At 39.8% G+C, this 26,648-nt stretch overlaps 1 protein-coding gene and 1 long non-coding RNA gene across 3 annotated transcripts in view; one reads left to right on the top strand and one right to left on the bottom strand.

Moving 5' to 3' along the window:
* The window catches only part of LOC133758307 (uncharacterized), a 193,727-nt gene extending 172,540 nt beyond the window's left edge, over positions 1-21,187 (bottom strand). For both annotated transcript variants that reach the window (XR_009865780.1, XR_009865781.1), the window contains exon 1: positions 21,129-21,187. This is a non-coding gene — a long non-coding RNA (uncharacterized LOC133758307). The remainder of the gene's footprint in view (positions 1-21,128) is intronic.
* A 120-nt stretch (positions 21,188-21,307) lies between these two features.
* Positions 21,308-26,648, top strand: part of EMC2 (ER membrane protein complex subunit 2) — a 59,600-nt gene continuing 54,259 nt past the window's right edge. The window contains exon 1 of the mRNA XM_062188104.1: positions 21,308-21,398. Within this exon, the coding sequence (XP_062044088.1) occupies positions 21,359-21,398 (40 nt within the window). The 5' untranslated portion in view covers positions 21,308-21,358. The remainder of the gene's footprint in view (positions 21,399-26,648) is intronic.

Here is a 26,648-nt window from a genome sequence, read left to right as displayed (position 1 = left end):
ATGTAAGAATATTGCTTGATTTACTATTTTATTGAGAAAAAACTTAAACTGAGAAATTTACCTGAAAAAGTATTTTAAAAATTAATTATTTTATAAATTTGAAGGCATAGAGAGGAAACAGCCACACTAATGGAGGAAAAGATGTTGCCCACTGCAAAGGCCTACAACAGCCAGTGATGGGCAGGCTGAAGCTAACAGATGGGAACTCACTCAAGTTCTCTCCAGTGGGTGGCAGGAACACATGTACGTGGGCCATCACCTACTGTCCCCCAAGGTGTACACTAGCAGGAAGCTGGAATCAGGAATAGAGCAGGTACTTGAACCCATGCACTCTGATATTAGATGAAGGCATCCTAAGCTGTATTTAAACCATTGTGCTCCACAAAGTTATCTTATCACAGAAAATGACATATTTTGCTTTCAAGATTACTATTATAAAGAAACTGAATGAAATAGAATTTTAAGGTCTCCTTTCTTTTCTCTGAGGATAGCAAAGAAGTTACAACAGAAACTTAGAGATACAATTAAGGTGAAAGCACAGATTTGGAAAGGCACAAGCCAGATTCAGAAATTTCTCCTAGTCTGAAGCATTACAACAGATGCTACATGTAGGCAGAATTAAGGGAATCTCTTGTATCATCAGTGGCCTAGATTACATCAGCACTGATTCAATCTTTTCCATCTCCTAATTTTAATGGTTCTGCTTTCCCAAAGGCTGCAGTAATTTATCCCATGGGTTCTCAAAGTAAGTAAAGTTTAAAACAGAAACACTGTGTATGTGTTCTTCATTGTATTTTCTATTTGTTAATACTACCCCTATCTGTAAGGGTCACAGTATCTTCAGTTCCACATCCAATGAAAATGCCTTGCATTCTTGTATATTCACTACTTTGCTGCTGAAATGAAGAACGTATGTGATCTGTGAAATAAAAAATGAGTAATACATTTACTGCTTTAGTCTAAAGTTTAACCAAAATGAATTCTGCTGACTCCATGAGACAAGATCTATAGCCAAATTAAATTTGCCAGAAATATTTTGCATCATAAAATACTTCAACTATAATTTTATTTTTCTTCTTAGATCAGACTAGAACAACCCTTCCCCAAACATGTTTTTAAAATAAAAAAATTACAGTAGTTCTTACTTTGTAATATGCTTATTCCTTCAGAGATTTACTAGGAATGAGAAAAAAAAATTCTTAAAATGATAATGAGCACTAGTTGAGACTCATATGCCACACATTCCAGTAAAATATCTTTTCTTTAAAGACACAGATAAGACAGTTAAGAAACAAGTTTGGCCTTTGGGGGTTTTGTTAAGAATAATTAAAAATAAAGATGTTGTCACTTTGAAAAATAGGTGAATTACCATTTCCTATTGACTTATTTATCTATTGGAAAAGACAAATGGGATTACATCAACCTGAGAAGCTTCTGCCCTTCAAAGGAAACACTCAGCAAAGTGAATATACAACTGACAACATGGGAGAAAATATTAGCAAACCAGGGCGGAGGCAAGATAGCGGATAGTGAGGACGTACGCCGTAGTTTGGAAAAATAAAGTTTCATAAAAGTGGAATTACTGTAGCCTCAGGAAAAGATTCAAGAAAAAAACTGCAGAGGAAACGCTTCTGGATCTAGTGGATGTGACACAGAGGACCTACAGGGAGCCCACCGCGTGGAAACCCAACCGCGGGAGACCAGCCTCAGAATCTCCCCAGCGCGGGAACCAATGGGAGCCTCAGGAAAAGATTCAAGAAAAAAACTGCAGAGGAAACGCTTCCGGATCTAGTGGATGTGACACAGAGGACCTACACGGAGCCCAACGCGTGGAAATCCAACCGCGGGAGACGAGCCTCAGAATCTCCCCAGCGCGGGAACCAAGGGGAGGTAAGACAAAAGCCTCAGAAACCCGAGACATTAGTGGGGAAAGGCAGAGGCCCCTCCCTTCACTTGAGCAAAACAAAGAGCAGGCACCATTTTACATATATAAAGCGGCAATGAGTACACAAACTCAGTAACTTTGGGTCTAAGGTGAAACTTGAGAACACATTGAGGGCTGGATAAACTCTGTGTGTGGTCCCAGGGGTAGTTCAAACGAATACTCACAGAGGCCAGATTTCAACTACCCTCAATTCCACTCAGCCATTCGGAATTACTTCCCAACTGAGTCAAAAAAAAAAAAAAAAAAGAGAGAGAGAGAGAGAGACCCAGCAAGGAGCAAGGTGAGTTACTTTTTGCACAGCCTTAAACCTGAAGAATCAAGCAGAGCTCTCTGGCCACACCCATCACAGCCTCTAAGGATCCATCAAAGCAGACAGCCCACTTAGAGGCATAGTATAACGAGAAAAAATCACCACAGGGAAAAAAAAAAAACATAAATTATCTCCAACATGCCAAACAACAAACGCAAAAACCAAGCTAACAAGAACAAGGAAGACACTATGATGCCCCCAAATGAACAAGACACCCCAATGCAAGATTATGAAGATGAAGAGATAGAGGAAATGCAAGAAGCGGATCTCAAAAAACTGATAAGAACATTAAGAAGTTCTCAAAAACAAATTCTTGAACTACAGAAATCCTTAATGCACAAGATAGAAAATCTCTCTCGTGAAAATGAAATATTAAGGCGGAATCAAATGAAATGAAACAACTAGTAGAACATGAAACTGTGATAGTGACAAGAAACCACAATGAAATGAAGAACTCAATAGATCAAATGACAAACACATTAGAGAGCCTTAAAAACAGAATGGGTGAAGCAGAAGAGAGAATATCGGAATTAGAAGACAGAGAACAGGAAAGGAAACAGTCAAATCAAACAAAAGAAGAAGAAATCAGAAATCTAAAAAATACTGTCAGTAATCTACAGGATACTATTAAAAAACCCAACATTCGGGTTCTAGGAGTTCCTGAAGGCATGGAGAGGGAGAAAGGATTAGAAGGCCTTTTTAGTGAGATACTAGCAGAAAATTTCCCAGGTTTGGAGAAGGACAGAGACATCCTAGTACAGGAAGCTCATAGAACCCCTAATAAACATGACCAAAAGAGATCCTCACCACGACATGTTGTAATCAAACTCACCACAGTGAAACAGAAAGAAAAGATCCTAAAATGTGCAAGAGAGAAACGCCAGATTACTCTCAGAGGATCTCCAATTAGACGCACAGCTGACTTCTCATCAGAAACCCTACAAGCCAGGAGAGAATGGCGAGATATAGCCCAGGTACTAAGAGAGAAAAAATGCCAGCCCAGAATATTATACCCTGCAAAGCTCTCATTTGTGAATGAAGGTGAAATAAAGACCTTTCACAGCAAACAGAAACTGAAAGAATTTGTCGCCACTCGTCCTGCCCTGCAAAAGATGCTTAAAGATGTGTTACATACAGAAACGCAGAAACACGGTCACCAATATGAAAGAAGGTAAAGGAAGGAAACCTCACAGCAAAAGATCACAGGAATCTCAAACCATATATTAGAAAATATCTTTGGCAAATGGCAGGGCAAAGTTACTCCTTCTCAATAGTCACATTGAATGTTAATGGCTTGAACTGTCCAGTTAAAAGACACAGATTGGCTGATTGGGTTAAGGAACAAACCCATCTTTTTGCTGCTTACAAGAAACTCATCTTTCCAACAATGATCCATACAGGCTGAAAGTGAAAGGCTGGAAAAAGATATACCATGCCAACAGAAATGAAAAAAGAGCGGGCGTAGCCATCTTAATATTGGACATCATAAACTTTACCACAAAAACTGTTAGGAGAGACAAAGAGGGGCACTATTTAATGATTAAGGGATCCATTCAATAGGAAGATATAACGATTATCAATGTATATGCACCTAATTACAGGGCACCGGTTTATTTAAAAGATTTGTTAAGGGACTTAAAGGGAGACTTAGACCCCAATACAATAGTACCAGGGGACTTCAATACTCCACTCTCAGAGATAGACAGATAAACAGGACAGAAGATCAACAAGGAGACAGTAGATTTACATGACACTATAGCACAAATGGATCTAACAGATATCTACAGAACATTTCATCCTACACATAAAGACTTTACATTCTTCTCAGCAGTACATGGAACCTTCTCTAGGACTGACCACATACTAGGCCATAAAGCATGTCTCAGCAAATTCAAGAGAATTAGAATCATACCATGCAGCTTCTCAGACCACAAAGGAATGAAGTTGGAAATTAGCAACTCGGGAATCCCTAGAGCACGAGCAAACACATGGAGATTGAACAACATGATCCTGAATGAACAATGGGTCATAGAAGAAATTAAAAGAGAAATCAAAAACTTTCTGGAAGTAAATGAGGATAACAGCACAACATACCAAACCCTATGGGATACAACAAAAGCAGTGTTAAGAGGAAAGTTTATATCAATAGGTGCCTACATCAAGAAATTGGAAAGGCACCAAATAGATGAGCTTTCAAGTCATCTCAAGGATCTAGAAAATCTGCAGCAAACCAAACCCAAACCCAGTAGGAGAAGAGAAATGATTAAAATCAGAGAAGAAATCAACATGATTGAATCCAAAAAAACATTACAAAAAATCAGCCAAACGAGGAGCTGGTTTTTTGAAAAAATAAACAAAATTGACACCCCATTGGCCCAACTAACTAAAAAAAGAAAAGACCCAAATCAATAGGATCAGAGATGAAAAGGGAAACGTAACAATAGACGCCACAGAAATAAAAAGAATCATCAGAAATTACTACAAGGACTTGTATGCCAGCAAACAGGGAAATCTATCAGAAATGGATAGATTCCTGGACACATGCAACCTCCCTAAATTGAGCCAGGAAGACATAGATAACCTAAACAGACCAATAACTGACACAGAAATTGAAACAGTAATAAAGGCCCTCCCAACAAAGAAAAGCCCAGGGCCAGATGGATTCACTGCTGACTTCTACCAGACATTTAGAGAAGAACTAACTGCAATTCTTCTCAAACTATTCAGAACAATCGAAAAAGAGGGAATCCTCCCAAATTCTTTCTATGAAGCCACCATCACCTTAATTCCTAAGCCAGAAAGAGATGCAGCATTGAAAGAGAATTACAGACCAATATCCCTGATGAACATAGATGCAAAAATCCTCAATAAAATTCTGGCCAATAGAATGCAACAACACATCAAAAGAAAATACACCCAGACCAAGTGGGATTTATCCCTGGTATGCAGGGATGGTTCAACGTTCACAAAACAATCAACATAATACACTACATTAACAAACTGCAGAAGAAAAACCATATGATTATCTCAATAGACGCAGAGAAAGCATTTGATTAAATACAACACCCTTTCATGATGAAAACTCTAAGCAAACTGGGTATGGAAGGAACATTCCTCAATACAATCAAAGTAATATATGAAAAGCCCACGGCCAACATCCTATTGAATGGGGAAAAGTTGGAAGCATTTCCATTGAGATCTGGTACCAGAAAGGGATGCCCACTCTCACCACTGCTATTCAATATAGTTCTGGAAGTTTTGGCCAGAGCTATTAGGCAAGAAAAAAGAAATTAAAGGGATACAAATCGGGAAGGAAGAACTCAAACTATCCCTCTTTGCAGATGATATGATTCTTTATTTAGGGGACCCAAAGAACTCTACTAAGAGACTATTGGAACTCATAGAAGAGTTTGGCAAAGTAGCAGGATATAAAATCAATGCACAAAAATCAACAGCCTTTGTATACACAGGCAATGCCACAGCTGAGGAAGAACTTCTAAGATCAATCCCATTCACAATAGCTACAAAAACAATCAAATACCTTGGAATAAACTTAACCAAAGACGTTAAAGATCTCTACGATGAAAACTACAAAACCTTACAGAAAGAAATAGAAGAGGATACCAAAAAATGGAGAAATCTTCCATGCTCATGGATTGGAAGAATCAATATCATCAAAATGTCTATTCTCCTAAAAGCAATTTATACATTCAATGCAATACCAATCAAGATACCAAAGACATTCTTCTCAGATCTGGAAAAAATGATGCTGAAATTCATATGGAGACACAGAAGACCTCTAATAGCCAAAGCAATCTTGTACAACAAAAACAAAGCTGGTGGCATCACAATACCAGATTTCAGGACATACTACAGGGCAGTTGTTATCAAAACAGCATGGTACTGGTACAGAAACAGATGGATAGACCAATGGAACAGAATAGAAACACCAGAAATCAATCCAAACATCTACAGCCAACTTATATTTGACCAAAGATCCAAATCCAATCCCTGGAATAAGGACAGTCTATTCAATAAATGGTGCTGGGAAAATTGGATTTCCACGTGCAGAAGCTTGAAGCAAGACCCCTACCCTTCACCTTACACAAAAATTCACTCAACATGGATTAAAGACTTAAATCTATGACCAGAAACCATCAAATTATTAGAGAGCATTGGAGAAACCCTGCAAGATATAGGCACAGGCCAAAGACTTCTTGGAAAATATTCCAGCAGCACAGGCAGTCAAAACCAAAATTAACATTTGGGATTGCATCAAATTGAGAAGTTTCTGTACTTCAAAAGAAACAGTCTAGAAAGTGAAGAGGCAACCGACAGAATGGGAAAAATTATTTGCAAACTATACTACAGATAAAGGGTTGATAACCATAATCTACAAAGAAATCAAGAAAATCCACAACAACAAAACAAACAACCCACTTGAGAGATGGGCCAAGGACCTCAATAGACATTTTTCGAAAGAAGAAATCCAAATGGCCAACAGACACATGAAAAAATGTTCAAGATCACTAGCAATCAGAGAAATGCAAATCAAAACCACAATGAGGTTTCACCTCACCCCGGTGAGAATGGCTCACATCCAGAAATCTACCAACAACAGATGCTGGAGAGGATGTGGGGAAAAAGGGACACTAACCCACTGTTGGTGGGAATGCAAACTGGTGAAGCCACTATGGAAGTCAGTCTGGAGATTCCTCAGAAACCTGAACATAACCCTACAATACAACCCAGCCATCCAACTCCTTGGAATTTACCCAAAGGAAATTAATTTGGCTAATAAAAAAGCCATCTGCACATTAATGTTTATTGCAGCTCAATTCACAATAGCTAAGACCTGGAACCAACCCAAATGCCCATCAACAGTAGACTGGATAAAGAAATTATGGGACATGTACTCCATAGAATACTATACAGCAGTAAGAAACAATGAAACCCGGTCATTTGCAACAAGATGGAGGAATCTGGAAAACATCATGCTGAGTGAATTAAGCCAGTCCCAAAGAGACAAATATCATTTGTTTTCCCTGATCGGTGACAACTGAGCACCAAAGGGGAAATCTGTTGAAGTGAAATGGACAGTATAAGAAACAATGACCTGATCAGCTCTTGTCCTGACTCTAGATGTACAATGTAATACTTTATCCTTTTTAGTATTTGTTGTTGTTGTTGTTCTAGTACTAGTGGTTGAACTCTGTAATTAACACACAATTACTCTTAGGTGTTTAAATTTTAACTGAAAAGTGATCCCTGTTAAATTTAAGAGTGGAAAAAGAGAGGGAGGAGATGTACAATTTAGGACATGCACAATCAGACTTGCCGCAAATGATGGAGTTAGAAATGTGCCAGGGGATTCCAATACAATCCCATCAAGGTGGCATGTACCAATGCCATCTCACTAGTCCAAGTGATCAATTTCAGTTCACATTCGATGGCTCTGATAGGTCTAAGAGTCAAAGGGATCACACAAACAAGACAAGTGTCTGCTAATACTAACTGATAGAATCAAAAAGGGAGAGAGAAAGATCCAACATGGGAAGTGGGATACACAGAAGACTCATAGAATGGCAGATGTCCTAAACAACACTCTGGCCTCAGAATCAGCCCTTAAGGCATTCGGATCTGGCTGAAGAGCCCATGAGAGTATTGTAGGCATGGAAAGCCAAGATACCATGGAAAAGAAAAAAAGAAGAAGACCTAAATGAAAGATCTCTGTGAGTGAGATCCCAGTGGAAAGAACAGGGCCATCAAAGAAGGAGGTACCTTTCTCTGAAGGGAGGAGAGAACTTCCACTTTGACTATGACCCTATCGGAATAAGATCAAAGTCAGCGAACTCTAAAGGCTTCCATAGCCTGGCAACTCATGACTAAAGCCTAGGGAGATTACTGACGCCATAAACAAGAGTGTCAAATTGTTAAGTCAGCAACAGGAGTCACTGTGTGCTTACATCCCATGTGGGATCTGTCCCTAATGTGTTGTCTAATGTGCAGTGATGCTATAACTAGTACTGAAACAGTATTTTTACACTTTGTGTTTCTGCGTGGGTACAAACTGATGAGATCTTTACTAATTATATACTGAATCGATCTTCTGTATATAAAGATAATTGGAAATGAAAAAAGGAAAAACCTGGTGTTAAATTGGAAATGGCATAGAAAATTAATTAATTTTTAAAAAAAATATATATTATGTAAGATCTCTGTCTTTAATGTGCTGTACACTCTTATTTAATGCTATAACTAGTACTCCAACAGTATTTTTTTTCACTTTGTGTTACTATATGGGGGCAAACTGTTGAAATCGTTACCTAATATATACTAAACTGATCTTCTGTATATAAAGAGAATTGAAAATGAATCATGATGTGATTGGAAGGGGAGAGGGAGCGGGAAAGGGGAGGGTTGTGGGTGGGAGGGAAGTTTTGGGAGGGGAAGCCATTGTAACGTATAAGCTGTACTTTGAAAATATATATTCATTAAATAAAAGTTTAATTAAAAAAAAAAAGAAAATATTAGCAAACCATGAAACTGATTAAGGATTAATATCCAGAACATATAAAGACCTCAGAAAATTCAACAACAAAACAAACAATCCAGTTAAGAAATGGACAAATGACTTGAACAAACATTTTTCAGAAGAGGAAAGTCAAATGGGCAACGGATATATGAAATAATACTTGGGATCACTAGCCATCAGGGAAATTCAAATCAAAACTACAATGAATTCCCACTTTACTCCAGTTAGAATGGCTCTCATACAGAAATCAACAAACAATAAATGCAGGCAAAGATGTGGGGAAAAGGTACCCTAATCCACTGTTTGTGGAATATTAGCTGGTTTAGCCATTGTAGAAGACAGTATATGTAAAAGTTGAAAATTGTCTACTATATAACCAGCAATCCCATTCCTGGGAATCCTATACAAAATGAAATCAGCACATGAGTTATCTGTACCCACATTTCATTGCAGTTCAATTCATAATAGCTAAGATATGGAATCAACCCAGATGTCCATCAACAGATGACTGGATAAAGAAATTATGTTATATACACTCTCTAGAATACTATTAAGCAGTAAAAAATAAATAAAACCCCATATTTTGCAGCAAAATGGATGCAACTGGAAACCATTATATTTAGTGAAATAAATGAGCCCCAAAAAGTCAGATACCATACATTTTCCCTATATGTGGTAACTAATAGAGTACCTAAAATGTAATGTATTGAAGTGAAATTGACATTTAGAAATTTGATGATTGTTTATAGTCCTTATCTCTACTGTTGAGGAATAGTGTTTTTTTCTTCATATTTGTTGAATTCTTAGAGTAGGGTTAATCTTACGAGTATAAAGGAAACTGAAAATAGATCTTTGTAAAACTTAAGAGTGTGAATAGAAGAGGGAGGAGGAGGAAGGGTTGGAGTGTGGGCAAGAAACAGGATTGGGTGAGAAGTATCACTATGTTCCTATAGTGATACTATACAAAATACATGTGTTCCTATACAAAATACATGGAGTTTGTATACCTGAAATAAAATTTTTTACAAAAGAGAAAGACTTAAGAATTTATATGCAGTTCTCAAACTGTCTGGCATTTGGCATCAATTCAGGCAGAAGCTGTCAATTTTTTTAAAGATTTATTTATTTTTATTTGAAAGGCAGAAATATAGATAGATAGGCAGGCAGGCAGGCAGATAGATAGATATATCTTCCATCCACTGGTTCACTCCCCAAATGGCTGCAATGGCAAGGGCTGGGCCAGGCTGAAGCCAGGAGTCAGGATCTTCTTCCAGGTCTCCCACATGGGTGCAGGGGCCCAAGTACTTTTGCTATCTTCCATTGCTTTACCAGGTGCATTAGCAGGGAATTTGATGAGCCAGGACTCAAACAGGCACCCAGATGGGATGCTGGCACTATAGGTGGAGGCTTAACCTTCTACACCATAGTGCCAGTCACTGAAATAGGACTCTCATAGGGATGGGAAATGAAGGTGGAAGAGCAGAGAGAAAGACAAGCAAGCTAAGGGGAGCTGATGAAAGCGGAGTTTTCAGGCTGTCAGGGAGAGAAGTCTTAACTATGTTTAGTCTGTCTCAGGGAGGTGTGATTACCCAGAACAGGGCCAGAGGTACGATGGGTGCTAGGAGATGTGACTAGGGAGGGAACCTCAAATTTCTTTGTGCTCCAAAAATAGTTAAGAGAACCTCATGACCTAGAGAACTTTTGAGACAGGTACAAGGTCTGTACTGGTAATTAGTGGGCCAAATGTTCTCTGCAATGCCTTGAGACTACACAGGCAGGAGTGATAAAGGAAGGGAATGGTTGTGCTTGTTAATAAATGGACAAAGCTGATAAACAGCCATTACCCATATTCATTAGTCTTCTCCAAAATTAAAGATTAAAGACTGAAATAGCAGAGAAGCCTCCAAAACCCCACAGAAGCATTAAAGTTAGTGTCTACTTCCTTTCCAATTGATTGGGGCACAGTTATCTGTTGTCATGTAAAAGTTTACTCTCAAAATTGGTAGCTTATATCAATGATCTTTTGTTATCTCAGAGATCTTGTGAGTTAGAAATCTGTCAGCTGCTTAGCTGGGTGGGTATGGCACAAGGTAGCATTTCATGAGTTTGCAGTAAAGATGTCAGTTGGATCTCCAGCACTGGGTAGGGCTACAGAACCATTCCTGAAATGTGTCACATAATTCGTAAGTTAATTCTGACTGCTGCAGAGTCTTTCCTTGCCATACGAACAGTGTGGAATGCTTGAGTGTCGCCATGGCAGTTACCTTTCCCTGGAAATACCTAAATCAAGAGAGAATAAGGCAACAGCCAGAGTATTGTTTATGACCTAGCCTCAGAAGTTACAATCCATCACTTCTGAAATATCTAATTGATAACACAGTGCAGGAGGGGTCACATAGGGTATGCTAACCAGAAATTAAAAATCACTGGAGACCATTTTAAAGGCTCCTCCACTGTCTGACCTTATCTTGTGGTTTGCAAAATATTTTGAGAATAAATTCACTCAAGTCAGAGTAGCACTGAAAAAGGCAGCTGCAGCAGGGCAGTACAGGGCCAACCTTGATGGATTGAGATTAAATTCTGGTACCTCAAATAAGTTTTATAAAAATGCAAATTTTGTTCCTCCACATCTGAACTTATCTTGAGATTTGTAACTGCCTGAATTAACTGCCAAAGTTTTTTTCTTTTAAAAGTCACTAGTCTTCTGTTGGTACAATTATTTTCTTAAAAGAGACAATCGTTGAATACCTTTGCCATTCATTTCAGTCTAGGAAGCAGTTTTCCTCTTCCCATTAGGTACTAATGTCATTACATCATTCCTCTGGCATCCCAGAGCATGGACCTCTTGTAATTCCCTTCGCAGAAGAGTGTCTGTGCAGCACAGCAGATGCTAAGTGGAACTGTCTTGGCATTCAGAAGGGTAAGTGAAAGTTGACCTAGGGGGTCTGCTGTATTCATTTTTCAAACCTGCAATCAATTATCTATTGCTGGGGGAAAATACTAATTAAATATTTAGCTCTGCTTAAGTTTATTAACAAGCAACCATCAATGATCGTATAGCAGCTCACCTTTGAATTATCAAGGGACTATTAGAGTGTAATGTCTTTAGAATTTTCTAAATTCTGTAATTATTTTACAAATGTTGCCATTTTCAGAGCCATACTGCTATTCTTAGGATTTTTTTTTTAAAGAAAGCTTATTTATTTGAAAGGCAGTTAGAGAGAGAGCGAGCGAGCAAGAGAGAGAGAGAGAGAGAATGTCTTTCATCTGCTGGTTCACTCCCCAAAAGGCTGCAAAGGCCAGGGCTGAGACAGACTTAAGCCAGGAGCCAGGAGCTTCCTTCAAGTCTCCCACATGGATGCAGGGGCCCAAGGACTTGGGGTGTCCTCTGCTGTTTTCCCAGGCACTTTATCAGGGAACTAAATGGGATGTGGAACATCCAGGACTGACACCTGTGCCCAATATAGGATGCGAGTGTTACAGGTGGTGGCCTTTCCTGTTATGCCTCAACACCAGCCCCAGGAAAATATTTTAAAAATTCCAAGTCACCTGGATATATCTGACACATAACTGAAAAGAAGAAAAAGAAATACAAAGTTCTAAATAATTTATCAGTGGCAGTAGTATTAATATCCACCCAAGAAAAGAATGATTCTTGATTTGTGTCTCACAAAAAACAAGCAAATTGGAGTCTGCACTGGGGCACAGCAAGTTACGCCGTAGCCCACAGTTCCGGCATCACATATCTGAACTGGTTCAAGTCCCGGCTGCTCCGCTTCAGATCCAGATCCCTACTAAGGCTTCTGGGAAAGAACTTGCTGTTCAGCTACAATGAGTGCACGAAGCTTCCAGTCTTTGGCTATTAAAACCTTCAGGATTTAACTCAACTTTTGATCTGAGGTCATGCCCTTCATGGGATGGTCAATAAAGGAGCATGTGGGTGTACTACATCTGGCCATTTCTGCCTAATGGAAATTTTTCTATGGGCAATCTTTGCTCAGGAGTTCCTCATTGAGTTAGCTGATACTTTTTTCAGGGCCAGAGTATGGTCTGAGGCTCTCATTGAAAATTTTCCCTTATACTTTCACAAATATCACATATACATCATGGTCTAAATGCTCTCCTACAGCTATCCTGTTTCCCTCCCCTTTTATCTTTCATATAGTGTTCCCAACAAGAATCTTGCTTTCCTAACTACATCTCAGTATCTGCTTCCCAGATGACCAAAATAACACAGCTACTGTTTGCAACGAACCTATTATGTGGCAGATTGTATCATAGTGTTTGGAGAAGTTATTTAACTTATCCTAACTGTTGTAGTGTTCTAATAATTTAATGAAATAATCTGTAAAAGAGCAATTTGTACAATTCCTGGTATATAGTAAGGATTCAATAACTGGTATATAACTTCAAGAATATTATTATGCCAGAATCTGGGGAACACTGTGTTTATCATTTATGATACTTGTTATAAAAGCAGTATTATCATGCTCATTTATATATGAGGACACTAGGGTTCAGTAAATAACCTACTCAAGCTACTTAGTTTACATGGCTAGACTATGTAACTTGGAATTAAAACCCAGCAAGCTCTGTAGAAGACAGCAATATATGTTGGCAAATCCATTGCTATTATGCATAATGTAAAGGGGCTCCACACCCTCAGTGGCATGGTATGAACAATTGGTAATTAATATAGAATATTTTGGGGATTTTTCATAAATGTAAGCCTGTACTTTTAATTTCAACAAAATATGGGCAGGACATTAAAATATGACAATAGGTATTAGGCCAAACATTTGTCTAAAAGCTTAGAAGAGCAATATGTCATTGCTACTCTCTGATGAGTACCAATCAGTTATTATTTTTGTGGAATGGTCATCTGTGTAGGTTTGTCCAGGGTTTTCTCATGATTAGATTGTTTAAAATTCCATAATCTTGCTATCAACTGAAATTACCTCCCTTTAATATTCCCCTCTCCTCACATCAAATGTTCATTACAAAGATTCAAAAAAAATGTGATAAACATTATGAACAGAAGGAAATTAAAGTATGTATTTTAAAGCTGGATTTCTAATAAGGTAGCAGTAATCTGAACTAAGCAACAGCTTTTGAAGCACATACATATTGTTCTTTATAGTTTTAAGATAAAGAATATAAAATGTTTAAAATTATGTCACAAAAAGTTTGAGACCATGCTGTTTCCTTATGACTAAGATGGCATGGGACTGGTGGAATGGGTATAGTGGATGAACAATTTTTTTAGAGATATAATGTCAGGAAACTAGTGTTTTCCCCCAATCAATCCATGGGGTTGATCAAATAAGCCTGCTTACATTCAAAAGAGGATATGACCTATGATTTGAAAGATGACATGGGCACTTTATGCCCAATGTTGCCATTGATCTTTAAGCTAATTTTATTCAAGAGTGGTCAGCATGACCACAGGAAGGAAAAGATGACCAGTGAAGTAAATGGCATTGTAGCTTGGTGACAGGTTAAGGTAGCTTAGAAGTCTGAAAAAACGACTTAGTCACTTGTAATAAGAATGCTGCCACCCAACCACCAGAGAGAGGGACTGTTCAAAATGAAAATTACATCTATACCTGAGTATCACATGATTAAAACATGTATAAGTTTGTATTCAGTATATTCCTGCATTAGTGTGTTTTAATACACTCATTAGGAATATGTATCTTTACTTTTTTATTTATTTGAAAGGTAGAGTTGCAGAGCTAAAAGGAGAGATAAAGAGTTACCTTCCTTCTGCTGGTTTACTCCCCAAATGGCTGCAACGGCCACAGCTGGGTCAGGCCAAAGCCAGGAGCCTGGAGCTTCATCCAGATCTCCCTTGTGGGTGCAGGGGCCCAAGCACTTGGGGCCATCTTCCATAGCTTTTCCCAGGCTATTAGCAGGGAGCAGGATCAGAAGTGATACAGCTGGGACATGAAGCTGTGCCTATATGGGATGCTGGTATCACAGGTGGAGGCCTAGCGTGCTGTGCTACAATGCCAGCTGCAGGAACACATATCTTTTAAAAACATTTTTCAAACAATTTCTGATCCTACTGTAGAAAGTAGAGTCCAGATGGTGTTTTAGTACCATCAAGTCACTGTAATTGTACTTAAGGACTGCTGGATATTTGGTACACAGATGTTTATGAAAATACATTTTTACACAAGTGTTAACATTTACACAGACATATGCATCAGAACAGAATATTCACCTTGGGGAAATTAAACAAAAATCATTTGAAATGTGGACTCTTAAGTATTGTTATAGATCTCAAAGAAACAGCTCTAATTTATTGCTCACGTGGGAGATATTCTAGATGTACTCTTTCTAGATGTATTTTGCTTTTCACAGTTACAACTATGGCACAACAGAGTAATTATCAGTTTTTGAATTCTGTGAAGGACCAAAGTTTTCTCACTGAAAATTTTTCCAAGAGACTCTTTCTAAAATATATTTGGACAGGGAATGAATGACTGGCATTTTTTTTTTTTTTTTAGAGATTTACTTATTTATTTGAAAGGAACAGTTACAGAGAGGCAGAGGCAGAGACAGAGAGATTGTCCATCTGCTGCTGTTTAATTTTTTTTTTTTTTTTTTTTGGACAGGCAGAGTTAGACAGTGAGAGAGAGAGGCAGAGAGAAAGGTCTTCCTTCTGTTGGTTCACCCCCCAAAATGGCTGCTACGGCCGGCATGCTGTGCCAATCCGAAGCCAGGAGCCAGGTGTTTCCTCCTGGTCTCCCATGCAGGTGCAGGGCCCAAGCATTTGGGCCATCCTCCACTGCCTTCCCGGGCCACAGCAGAGAGCTGGACTGGAAGAGAAGCAACTGGTACAGAACCAGCACCCCAATTTCCCTAGATGGCTGCAACGGCCAGAGCTGCACTGATCCAAAGCCAGAAGCTTCTTCCGGGTTTTGCATGCTGGCACAGGGGCCAACCGCTTAGGCCATCTACTGCTTTTGCCAGGCCATAGCAGAAAACTAGATAGAAAGCAGAGCAGCTGGAACTAGTGTCCATATGGGATGCTGGCACTGCAGGCAGCAGCTTTATGCCACAGCACCTATCCATGGCTGGCATATTTTAAAACGTATATATTGGGGCCGGCGCTGTGGTATAGCTGGTGAAGCCACTGCCTGCAGTGCTGGCATCTCATGTGGATGCCAGTTAGAGTCTTGGCTGCTCACTTATGATCCAGCTCTCTGCTATGGCCTGAGAAAGCAGTAGAAGATGGCCCAAGTCCTTGGGTCCCTGCACCCACGTGGGAGACTTGAAGGAAGCTCCTGGCTCCTGGCTTCAGGTTAGCGCAGCTCCAGCTTTTGCAGCCATCTGGAAGACCTCTACCTCTCTCTCTCTCTCTCTCTCTCTCTGCCTCTGCCTCTCTGTAACTCTTTCAAGTAAACAAATAAAATCTTAAAAAAAAAAAAAACCCAAAAAACAAAAAGAGTAGATTTTTCAAGTGGCAGCAAACTTGGAAAAAACTAGAAATGCTAATATTTTAGTATTTGTTGAGTTGTCAAAGGGAGTATAAGCTCTTGTTTTTTCAGTGGGAAACAATACAATACATACACAATCTTTTAAAAATGTATTAAGAATAATGTTCGTTCAGTGGATTTTTAAAGCAATTTCATACAAATCTGGCTCTTAGGGCCTGGTGTTTTGGTGTAGAAGGTTAAGCTTCAGCCCCGTGCACAGGCATACCATATGGGCTCCGGGTGGAGTTCTGTCTGCTCTACTTGCAATCCAGCTCCCTGCTAATGTGCCTGGGATAGCAGTGGGAGATGACCCAGTGCTTGGGCCCCTGCAGCCACTTGGGAGACCCAGATGAAGCTCCTGGCTCCTGCTTCATCCTGGCCCAGCCTTGGGCTGTTGCAGCCATTTTGGGGGTGACACAGCATACGGAACATCTCTTTCTCTGTAGCTCTACATTTTAAATAAATAAAATAAAACTGAAAAAAAAATTGTCTTTTAGTAAATAAAAATCTATGGAAAATTTCCTTGCTAATGTTACATGTAACAGTAAAAAATCTATTAACATGAAATGAAGATAAATATGTTATATTTCCCCTTAAGTTTTTAAAAAGGGATTGCAGTTATGATCCACTAATGAGAAACAACATGATTTAAAGCTATGGTACATTTTGTATGAGAGTTGTAGTGAAATCAATTTATTTTTTTTTATTTTTATTTTTTTTATTTTTGACAGGCAGAGTGGACAGTGAGAGAGAGAGAGACAGAGAGAAAGGTCTTCCTTTGCCATTGGTTCACCCTCCAATGGCCGCCGCGGTAGCGCGCTGCGGCCGGCGCACCGCGCTGTTCCGATGGCAGGAGCCAGGTGCTTATCCTGGTCTCCCATGGGGTGCAGAGCCCAAACACTTAGGTTATCCTCCACTGCACTCCCTGGCCACAGCAGAGAGCTGGCCTGGAAGAGGGGCAACCGGGACAGGATCGGTGCCCCGACCGGGACTAGAACCCGGTGTGCCGGCGCCGCAAGGCGGAGGATTAGCCTGTTGAGCCACGGCGCCGGCGAAATCAATTTATTTTAATGGACAACTATCATAGTGAATAGCAGCTGAAAACCTACATAATGTGGGACATTTTAATTCACTATAATTAAGAGGGTATATAATGGACAGTAGAGTCTAAATAAATGGTTTGATAAAAATGCTGGATATTATAAAAGAGGTGAAAATGGTACTATGTTCTGTCCTGTTAAATCACGTACATTTTGTAAATGCCATTAAAAGTTTATTAAATTTAAGAGGATTCTTTAGTCTCTCATAAGATCTGAAGATATAACTGAATTAAGTAAACCATAAAAGAGATACACTTTCAAGTGCTTTGTGGGTCAATCTGGCTTGGTAAACAACTGAACTTTGTCCCATTTCAAAAAGAAATGTGGGCTTAATTTAATGGTATTCCTGTATGATCCTTGTTCATTTTGATTAATGATCACTGAAACACAAGATAGCTTCACAGAAAAGAAATGATGTCATAGATGACATTCATCTGCCATTTTCATTTGTCTCTGGGATCACTACATGAGATAATGTCCCCATAGCATTTAGCATGTTATAATAATGCATGTACTAATATAAACTAAAATTTGGCTGTCTGGACATTTCCTATGTATTTGTTTGCTATATTGGGAGTGTTCAGAGAAACTAGGTTAAATATTTTTAACATAAGAGACTGGAAATTCTTTTTCAAATGAATCAAGGGCAAAATATTGAGACATCTTGTAAAGATGTAGGTATAGAAGGTAAAGTTGATGTCTATGTTTTCAGGCTTATGATTTTATTTACAGAACATTTTTCTTTACTTACAGTTACAATTAAATGCTATAAAATGTTAATGAAGAGGCTGGCAAGGTGGCTTAGCAGGTAAAGCTGCCACCTGCAGTGCTGACATCCCAGTTGGCTGCTGGTTCAAGTCACAGCTGCTTCACTTCCGACCCAGCTCTCTATTATGGCCTGGGAAAAGATGGCCCAAGTGCTTGGGCCCCTGCACCCTTGTGGGAGATCCAGAAGATGCTCCTGGCTCCTGGCCCTGGATTGATCTAGCTCTGGCCGTAGTGGCCATTTGGGGAGTGAACCAGCAGATAAAAGATCTGGTTCATCTCTCTCTCTCTGCCTTACAAATAAATAAATATATAAATCTTTTAAAAAAAAGTTAAGGAAAAATATAGAATTTTTGTCACTGACACACTAGTTTTTTGAGTGCACTTGGGGAAGGCAAATTTTATTAGACAGCGGAAATATTATAATCGATAAACAATCACTTTCCCCACCCCAAACGGTACTAATGATGACAAAATTTCTCTAAGATACATTTTTATTGTAAATATTTCATCTTTCATCTTTGATCTAAACAACTGATCTCCGTATAAATCACTCATTCTGTTACTAAGTTAGTGGCTAAAATTTGGGCAAATCATTTCACTTCAGGGCCTCAAACTGAGAAACACAATCTTCATGGGTCTTTTTTAAACTATAGATCATGACTCTTATTAGTATGTTACAACTGTCTTTTTTCTTTCTTTTTTTTTTTTTATTTGACAGAGTTATAGACAATGAGAGAGAGACAGAGAGAAATGTCTTCCTTCCGTTGGTTCACCCCCCAAAATGGCTGCCATGGCTGGCACTGCGCTGATCCGAAGCTAGGAGCCAGATGCTTCCTCCCGGTCTCCCATGCGGATGCAGGGGCCGAAGCACTTGGGCCATCCTCCACTGCCTTCCTGGGCCACAGCAGAGAGCTGAACTGGAAGAGGAGCAACTGGGACTAGAACGCGGTGCCCATATGGTATGCCGGCGCCACAGGCGGAGGAGTAACCAAGTGATCTTCTGTATATGAAGATAATTAAAAATGAATCTTAATGAAGAATGGGATGGGAGAGGGTGTAGGAGGTGGGATAGTTTGGTGATGGGAGGGCAAGTATGGGGGGAAGCATGCTATAATCCAAAAGTTGTACTTATGAAATTTATATTTATTAAATAAAAGCTTTCTATAAAAAAAAAAAAAAAAAGAAAAAATGTTCAGCATTTCCCTGTCAGGGAAATGCAAATCAAAACAACAATGAGGTTTCACCTCACCCCAGTTCGAATGACTTTCATACAGAAAACAATACAAATGCTATCTAGGATGTAGAGAAAAAGGCACCTTAATCCACTGTTGGTGGAAATGTAAACTGGTAAAGCCACTATGGAAGATAGTATGGAGACACTGTGGCAAAAAAATGTTCTACATGTGAGTGAGATCCCAGTGGAAAGAAGTGGCCATCAAAGAAAGATGTTCTTTTCTCTAAAGGGAGGACAGCACTTCCATTTTGCTAATGGCCTATTCTAAATACTGACAGAGTCTGTGGATTCAAAAGGCTTCAATAGCTTGGGCAGCTCAAGAGAAGATCCTTGGGTGGTCACTGATGTCATACATAAGAGTGTTAATTATTAAATTAAGAACAGGAGTCACTGTGCACTAACTCCCCATGCAGGACCTCTGTCCTCAATGAGTTATATTATGAGCATTAACTGCAAAACTAGTTCTCTGTGTGTGTGTGTGTGTGCAAATTGTTGAACTTTTTACTTAGTATAGAGTTGGTCTCTGTACAAAGTTAACTGAAAATGAATGGGATACAGGAGAACAGGACTGGCAAAAGAGGGAGGAGGAGCAGGGGTAGGAGTGTCAATGGGAGGGTGGGTATGTTGGGAAGAATAACTATGTCTAAAGTTGTTCTTACAAAATTTGTATTCCTTTGAAAAAATTTAAAAAACAAAACAACAACAAAAAACCTAGTTATTTATTTGTTTATTTGAAAGACAGAGAGGCAGGAGTCTCCTATCTGCTGGCTAACTCCCCAAATACCTCCAATAGCCCAGGGCTGTTAGCCTAAGGCCTGGACACCTGGAAATCAATCCCAGTCTCCCACGTGGGTGGCAAAATGTCAGCAACATTGGCCATCAACTGCTACCTCTCAAGGTGCAGGAGGCTGGATCAGGGAATGAAGCTGAGACTTGAACCCAAGCATTTTGTGGCATAATGCAGGTATCCGGAGCAGTGTTTTTCTGTTTAACACAGATTTCTAGCCTTCTTTACTCACTTGATGTACCTTTCCTCTCTAATTTCATATTTACATTGCTTCAAGGAGTAAATTCATGTGTTTTGGCTTGCAAAATTAAAAAAATTAATTTTTTTTTTTTTTTGCTTGCAGCCCAGACATTTCTCCCTAGCGCGACAGGACTAGGTCCAAAGGTTCCTGAAAGCAACTAAGGTGGTGAGAAAGGGTGGGGAAGGAGGTTCCTTCCGAAGGAATAAAGGAGAGAAGCCAAGCGTGGGAGAGTCAGAGTGTCATTGGGACATTCACTCATTACTAATGTCCACTGACACCCTGGCAAGAGTCACAGAGTTTCAACTCCGGAGTTGGAAACGGACAAGGATCGAGTGATTAGAAGCAAGCATGAGTGTTAACTAAGGCTGTAAGAGGGCAGGAGGGCGTTTACGTGACTATTAACAAGTCCCGGCCACAGGAACATGAAGGCTAAAGGCAGATTCCTACTCAGCTCCTTCAAAAGACTTAGTGAGAATCTTGGAATTTACCAATTCTGTAGGACATTAAAAAGCAAAGGGTCAGAGAATCCCTTTAGGGAAGGTGGGAATCTGGTGTTCGGGGCTGAAGACTGAGTAGCGGCAGGCCAAGCGGACAACGAAGTACTCACTGGACCGTATGAAGGGAAGGAATACACAGATGTAGGGAAAAATGAAAAACCGGAGGTGAAAGACATTTAAAAAACCCAGCATTTGTTAAAATACACGCTAAACAGAAAACACCTCACCAACGCCCGGGAATCCTCAGGCTCCGGGTGCGCCGCGAAACGCCGGGCAAGCTCCGCCCCTTACTCCTTACGCCCCCACCGCGGAGCGGCGCACACGTGCGCGGCGGGTACCGCCCCCTCCGTCCTCTCGACCAATTAGAAGTGGTTTCGTAATCCGCCACCTCCCGGTCGCGGGTTACGTGACGGCGTCTCCCCGCCCTCTCACCCCGCTGCCTCTGGGTTTTGGGAAGATGGCGAAGATCTCAGAGCTTTACGATGTCACTTGGGAAGGTAACTTCGGGCGGGGCGGGAGCAGAAACATGAGAAGTCCGCGGCAGGTATTCGGGATCACCCGCTGCCCTCGGAGAGTTGGCTGTCCGGTTTCTCTCCGGTACCGGAGCAGCGCTCTCTTGACGGGCCAAGCTGAGGTGGAGGTTGAGGCTGACCCCTTCCTTGGCCCGGACACGAACTCAGTGGCGTTCCCCACCGCGTCGGCTCAGCGGTAGACCGAGCGAGTTACTTCTGCCCCTATCAAGCCACCCAGGGCAGCTTCCGTTTCTGAGGCGGGAGGGAGCAGGTACTGGGGCTGTGTCACTTCTCTTGGGGTTGCTGGCAGCGCGGGGAGCTGGCTAGGTGGCTGCTGAAGCTTATTTGGAGCCATGAAATACAGAGGTTTGTGAGGCCTTGTACTGACGGAGGTGTGTAGAAGGTGCGTGAGCATTCTCTGTCTTGCCACTTTACATTTATTTTTTCCTCCAAACCAGGTTTATACTTTTTCCACTTTTTGTTTAATCTCTGACCCTCTAGCCCTGAAACTACGTTTACACATAGAACACAACTTCCTTCTTACTCCCCACCAATAATTCCTTTTCTGAAGGGAAAAAGAACTGATTAACTCTGGAACATTTGTGACAGACTTCTTTCTCCATCCTGAGTAGCATCATGAGTTGGTTAATTCAAAGAATATTGTGATTTTTGTGATAGGAAAACTTATTGTGCATTAGGCTCTGTAAAAAATATAAAATGTATGATTTATATATTAGGCCCGTTGAAAGCTATTGATGTTTGTAACATACTTTTATTAGGAGTTTGTAGGTGGAAAGAGGATTTAGAGTTGTAAGAACAGTATAAGCAAGTTTTTTGAGAATATGGTATTTATGCAAGACATGGAGAAGAGTACAATGCCGGGTATATACTCACTCTCCCTTCCGCCCATCTTAAGTACTTTAAACAATTTGGTTTGCACACCCATCTGCTCCCCTAAGGTCTCTAGGGAGACCTAAGGCTGACTCTGGTGTGTATGCTTTATACATCTGTACTGCCTTTGCTATTTTAGCTCAGTCCCTCTGAAAAATTCTTCCTTTGGCTAGTTTGTTTGTTTCTTAGAACTTTATTTATTTGAAAGGCAGAGTTACAGAAAGGAAAGATATCTTTTTTTTTTCAAAGATTTTATGTATTTATTTGAGAGGTAGAGTTATAGACAGTGAGAGGGAGAGACAGAGAGAGGTCTTTCATCCGCTGGTTCACTCCTCAAGTGGCTACAATGGCTGGAGCTGTGCCGATCTGAAGCCAGGAGCAGGAGTTTCTTCTGGGTCTCCCATGTGGGTGCAGGAGCCCAGGCGCTTGGGTCATCCTCCACTGCTTTCCCAGGCCACAGCAGAGAGCTGGATCAGAAGAGGAGCATTTGGGACTAGAATCAACGCTCATGGGATGCTGGCTCCACAGACAGAGGCTTAACCTGTGCCACAGTGCCTGCTGTAGAGAGATCTTTCATCAAATGGCCACAACTGCTGGAACTGGGCTGCTCCGAAGCCAGGAGCCAGGAGCTTCTCTGGTTCCCCATATGGAGGTGTAGACCAATGAAAAGAGCCATTGACTTTATTCTCAAGTACTTGGGCCATCCTCTGCTGCTTTCCCAAGCACATTAACAAGGAACTGGATCGGAAATGGAGCAGCCGGATTCAGACTGGTACCTAGTGCCTGTATGGGATGCTGCAGCTTTACCTGCCATGCCACAACTCCAGCCCCTTCCTTATGTCATCTTTGCAGGTTTTCTTCTTACCTTTCAGACTTCTCTAACTTCTCTTTGCTGAATCTTCTACTTCATTTTATGCTGATAGTTTTCCTTAGCCTTTTCTTAATTTGTCATCAGTGGTTATTAAGCTTGAGATCAATAGATCCCTGACTGATTCAGGTATAGCTATTATGTTCTGTGAATTCCATAGAATTATGTGCAAAATTGAATGTCTTTATAAAGATGCAGGTCTCCCACATGGGTAGAGGGACGCAAGGACTTGGATCATTTTCTGTTGCATTCCCAGGCCATAGCAGAGAGCTGGATTGGAAGTGGAGCAGCTGGGACTGTGATGTCCGCACTTCAAGCAGCGACTTTACCACCTGTGCCACAGCCTGGTCCCTCCTGTTTTTCTTTTAAGATAGCAATCTTGGGTCTTTGTAGTTTGGAAAGTACAAATATGTATGGGAAATAGATAATAATCAGATTCAATAGAGTATATGTTTTATAAAGATCATTTTTGCAAGGTATGAGCTAGAATGGTGCCTTGAATGACTTTATTTTTCAGAACCATTCTTCTATTTGAGAATAAAGTCAGTGGTTCCTTTCATTAAGCTTAAATTTACATGTTGATGTAGGACAGGACCTTTTATTCAATGGAGGTACCCTGATTGAAATTATTTGCTATGTTTAATATACCATTTTCAGTTTTTGTTTTTAACATAGAACAGAAACATAAAGATCCCACTTGGGCAACAGTGTACAAATGTCTTAGATTTTAATTTTCCTTATTATATTTTTAATTAAGACAGCATATCTAATACAATAGCAGTTTTTCAAAACTATTTACCTTTATGGAATCTTCAAATCATCCTGTTTTGTTTCATAGAAATGAGTCCATGTTTCTGTACTCAAGTTTCCTTTGGCTTATATTTAATTATTCTGTATAGCTACATTAAATTTAATTGTCATGGACTGGTTTGAATACACAAACAGTTGAGTTTTTAAAATGTAGCAACTGATGGAAACAGCCAAGAACTCACTGATGAAGACCAACTATAAGCCAAGGGCTTCGTTCGTATGACTTCTTGTGAACATCAGTAGTAGAATTTACAGAAAGAAATTCTTTGAGTTGATTCTGACTGGATGATGGTGAAAAGAATTTGTTCTGAACTTGTTAGCTCACCCATCATATTTTAATTACTTGTTTACCTTGTTTACACATATAGCTCTTAATCCTTCTGTTAATGAGAGTCAGGGACTATGCTCTCAATAGATGCTGGTTGGCTTAATAAATAGAATTTAAAATATAAAGTTGCTTTTGAAGTTTGATTCAAGGATATCTGTAGTACTGGTAATAAATAATGAAAATTCCTAGATATTTTTCAGACATCATTTCGTTTAATCCTCACGTGAAGATTTTTTATCCTTATATGAGATTATTTTTATTCCTGTTTTATTGGTGGGAAGTAAACTAGAGAAGCGAAGTGTCTTGTCTAGTGTAACACAGCTGGTGAGAGGGATAATTTTTTTCTTTAATTTTATAGAAAGCTTTAATAAATATAAATTTCATAGGTACAACTTTTGGATTATAGCGGTTTTCCCCCCATAACCATCCTCCCACCTGCAAACCATCCCATCTCCTACTCCCTCACCCATCCCATTCTTCATTAAGATTCATTTTTAATTATCTTTATATATAAAAGGTCAACTCTATACTAAGTAAAGATTTCAACAGTTTGCACCCACACAGATATACAAAGTATAAAGTACTGTTTGAAGACTAGTTTTACTGTTAATTCTCATGGTGCAACACATTAAGGACAGAGGTCCTACATGGGGAGCAAGTGCACAGTGACTCCTGTTGTTGATTTAACAATAGACACTCTTATTTATAACGTCAGTAATCACCCAAGGCTCTTGTCGTGAGCTGCCAAGGCTATGGAAGCCTCTTGAGTTCACATACTCTGACTTTATTTAGACAAGGCCATAGTCAAAGTGGAACTTCTCTCCTCCCTTCAGAGAAAGGTACCTCCTTCTTTGATGGCCTGTTCTTTCCACTAGGATCTCACTCAGAGAGCTTTCATTTGGGTAATTTTTTTGTTAGTGTCTTAGCTTTCCATGCCTGAAATACTCTCATGAGCCTTTTAGCCAGATCTGAATGCCTTAAGGGCTGATTCTGAGGCCAGAGTGCTGTTTATGGCATTTGTGATTCTATGAATCTGCTGTGTAAGGGATAAATGTTTTTAGACCACTTTCCCCTATTCAGTTATTAACTGGTCATGCTCATCCACCCAGGTTGTCGTTCTGTTGTTCTTGGAGCATACCAAGTTAGAACTTATATTTGGTATTTATGACTGGCTCCTCTGTTCCCTGTCTCCCCGCCCCCCCCCCCCCCCCCCCAGTTTAAAAACTATTCCTTGAGCATCCTTTCTAGACATTCCTCTTTCCCCACAATCTCTTAACTTAATGAACACAGTCCTTTAATTTCCTTCATAAGAGTTGTCACAGTCAATTTGTATGGTTTGCTATCTTTCTGCCCTACTGTAATGTAAACAACATGAGTTCAAGGACTTCATTTTGTTACTTTATCCCCAGTGCCCAGATCAGGCCTGGCATATATGTATGACAGTCAGTAAATATTAGTTGAATGATGAGTAACTCTAAAGGCAATGGTTCCATCATTATGCTGTACTAGCTGAAAAGTAATAGGAATGGTTGATATCTTACGAATTTAAATTGTGTAATAAGTGAATCTTTTACAAAATAACTGCAGTGATTTACAGGTTGTTTTTTTGTAGAGATAATAGTTGGGAAGCTGTTTTAGAGTGAGAGAACAGTTGGGAAGCTATCCTAGCAATTTTAGCATAGTACGATGAGAGCCCCGGTTTGGATAGTAGTGGTAAAAAGAGAGTGAAAGGTGTAAATCTTAAAATATTTCAAAAGAGTCTATAGGACTTAGATACCAAAGGAGTAGTCAGAAACAACAATAAAATTAAAATCTTAAGTCATTTAATAGAGGTATAGTGAACAAGAATGGAAGGCACTTTTTTTTTTTTTTTTTTTTGACAGGCAGAGTTAGACAGTGAGAGAGAGAGAGAGAGAAAGGTCTTCCTTTTCCATTGGTTCACCCCCCCCAAATGGCTGCTAGGGCTGGTGCTGCGCTGATCCGAAGCCAGGAGCCAGGTGCTTCCTCCTGGTCTCCCATGTGGGTGCAGGGGCCCAAGCACTTGGGCCATCCTCCACTGCCTTCCCGGGCCACAGCAGAGAGCTGGACTAGAAGATGATTTTGTTTTTCTGATGTATTAAATTTAACATAATGGACTATCAAAGGCAAAAAGATGTTTCGAGAGATTATTTTTGCTAATAATCTTTAGATTACTGTATTTATGGCATTTCTGAAAATACTAATATGTGATAAATACTTTTACATTGTAGCAACATCCAGAGTGTGTTAGTGTCAACCTTGTAAGTATAATTCAAGATGTCATAAGTTAAATACCATTTATTTTATAAAATTTATATTT

The sequence above is a fragment of the Lepus europaeus genome, chromosome 4, assembly GCF_033115175.1.
Source record: "Lepus europaeus isolate LE1 chromosome 4, mLepTim1.pri, whole genome shotgun sequence".
In the NCBI taxonomy this organism is placed as follows: Eukaryota; Metazoa; Chordata; class Mammalia; order Lagomorpha; family Leporidae; genus Lepus; species Lepus europaeus.
The sequence above is the reverse complement of the archived record's forward strand: the minus strand, read 5'-3'. Positions and strand labels throughout refer to the sequence as shown.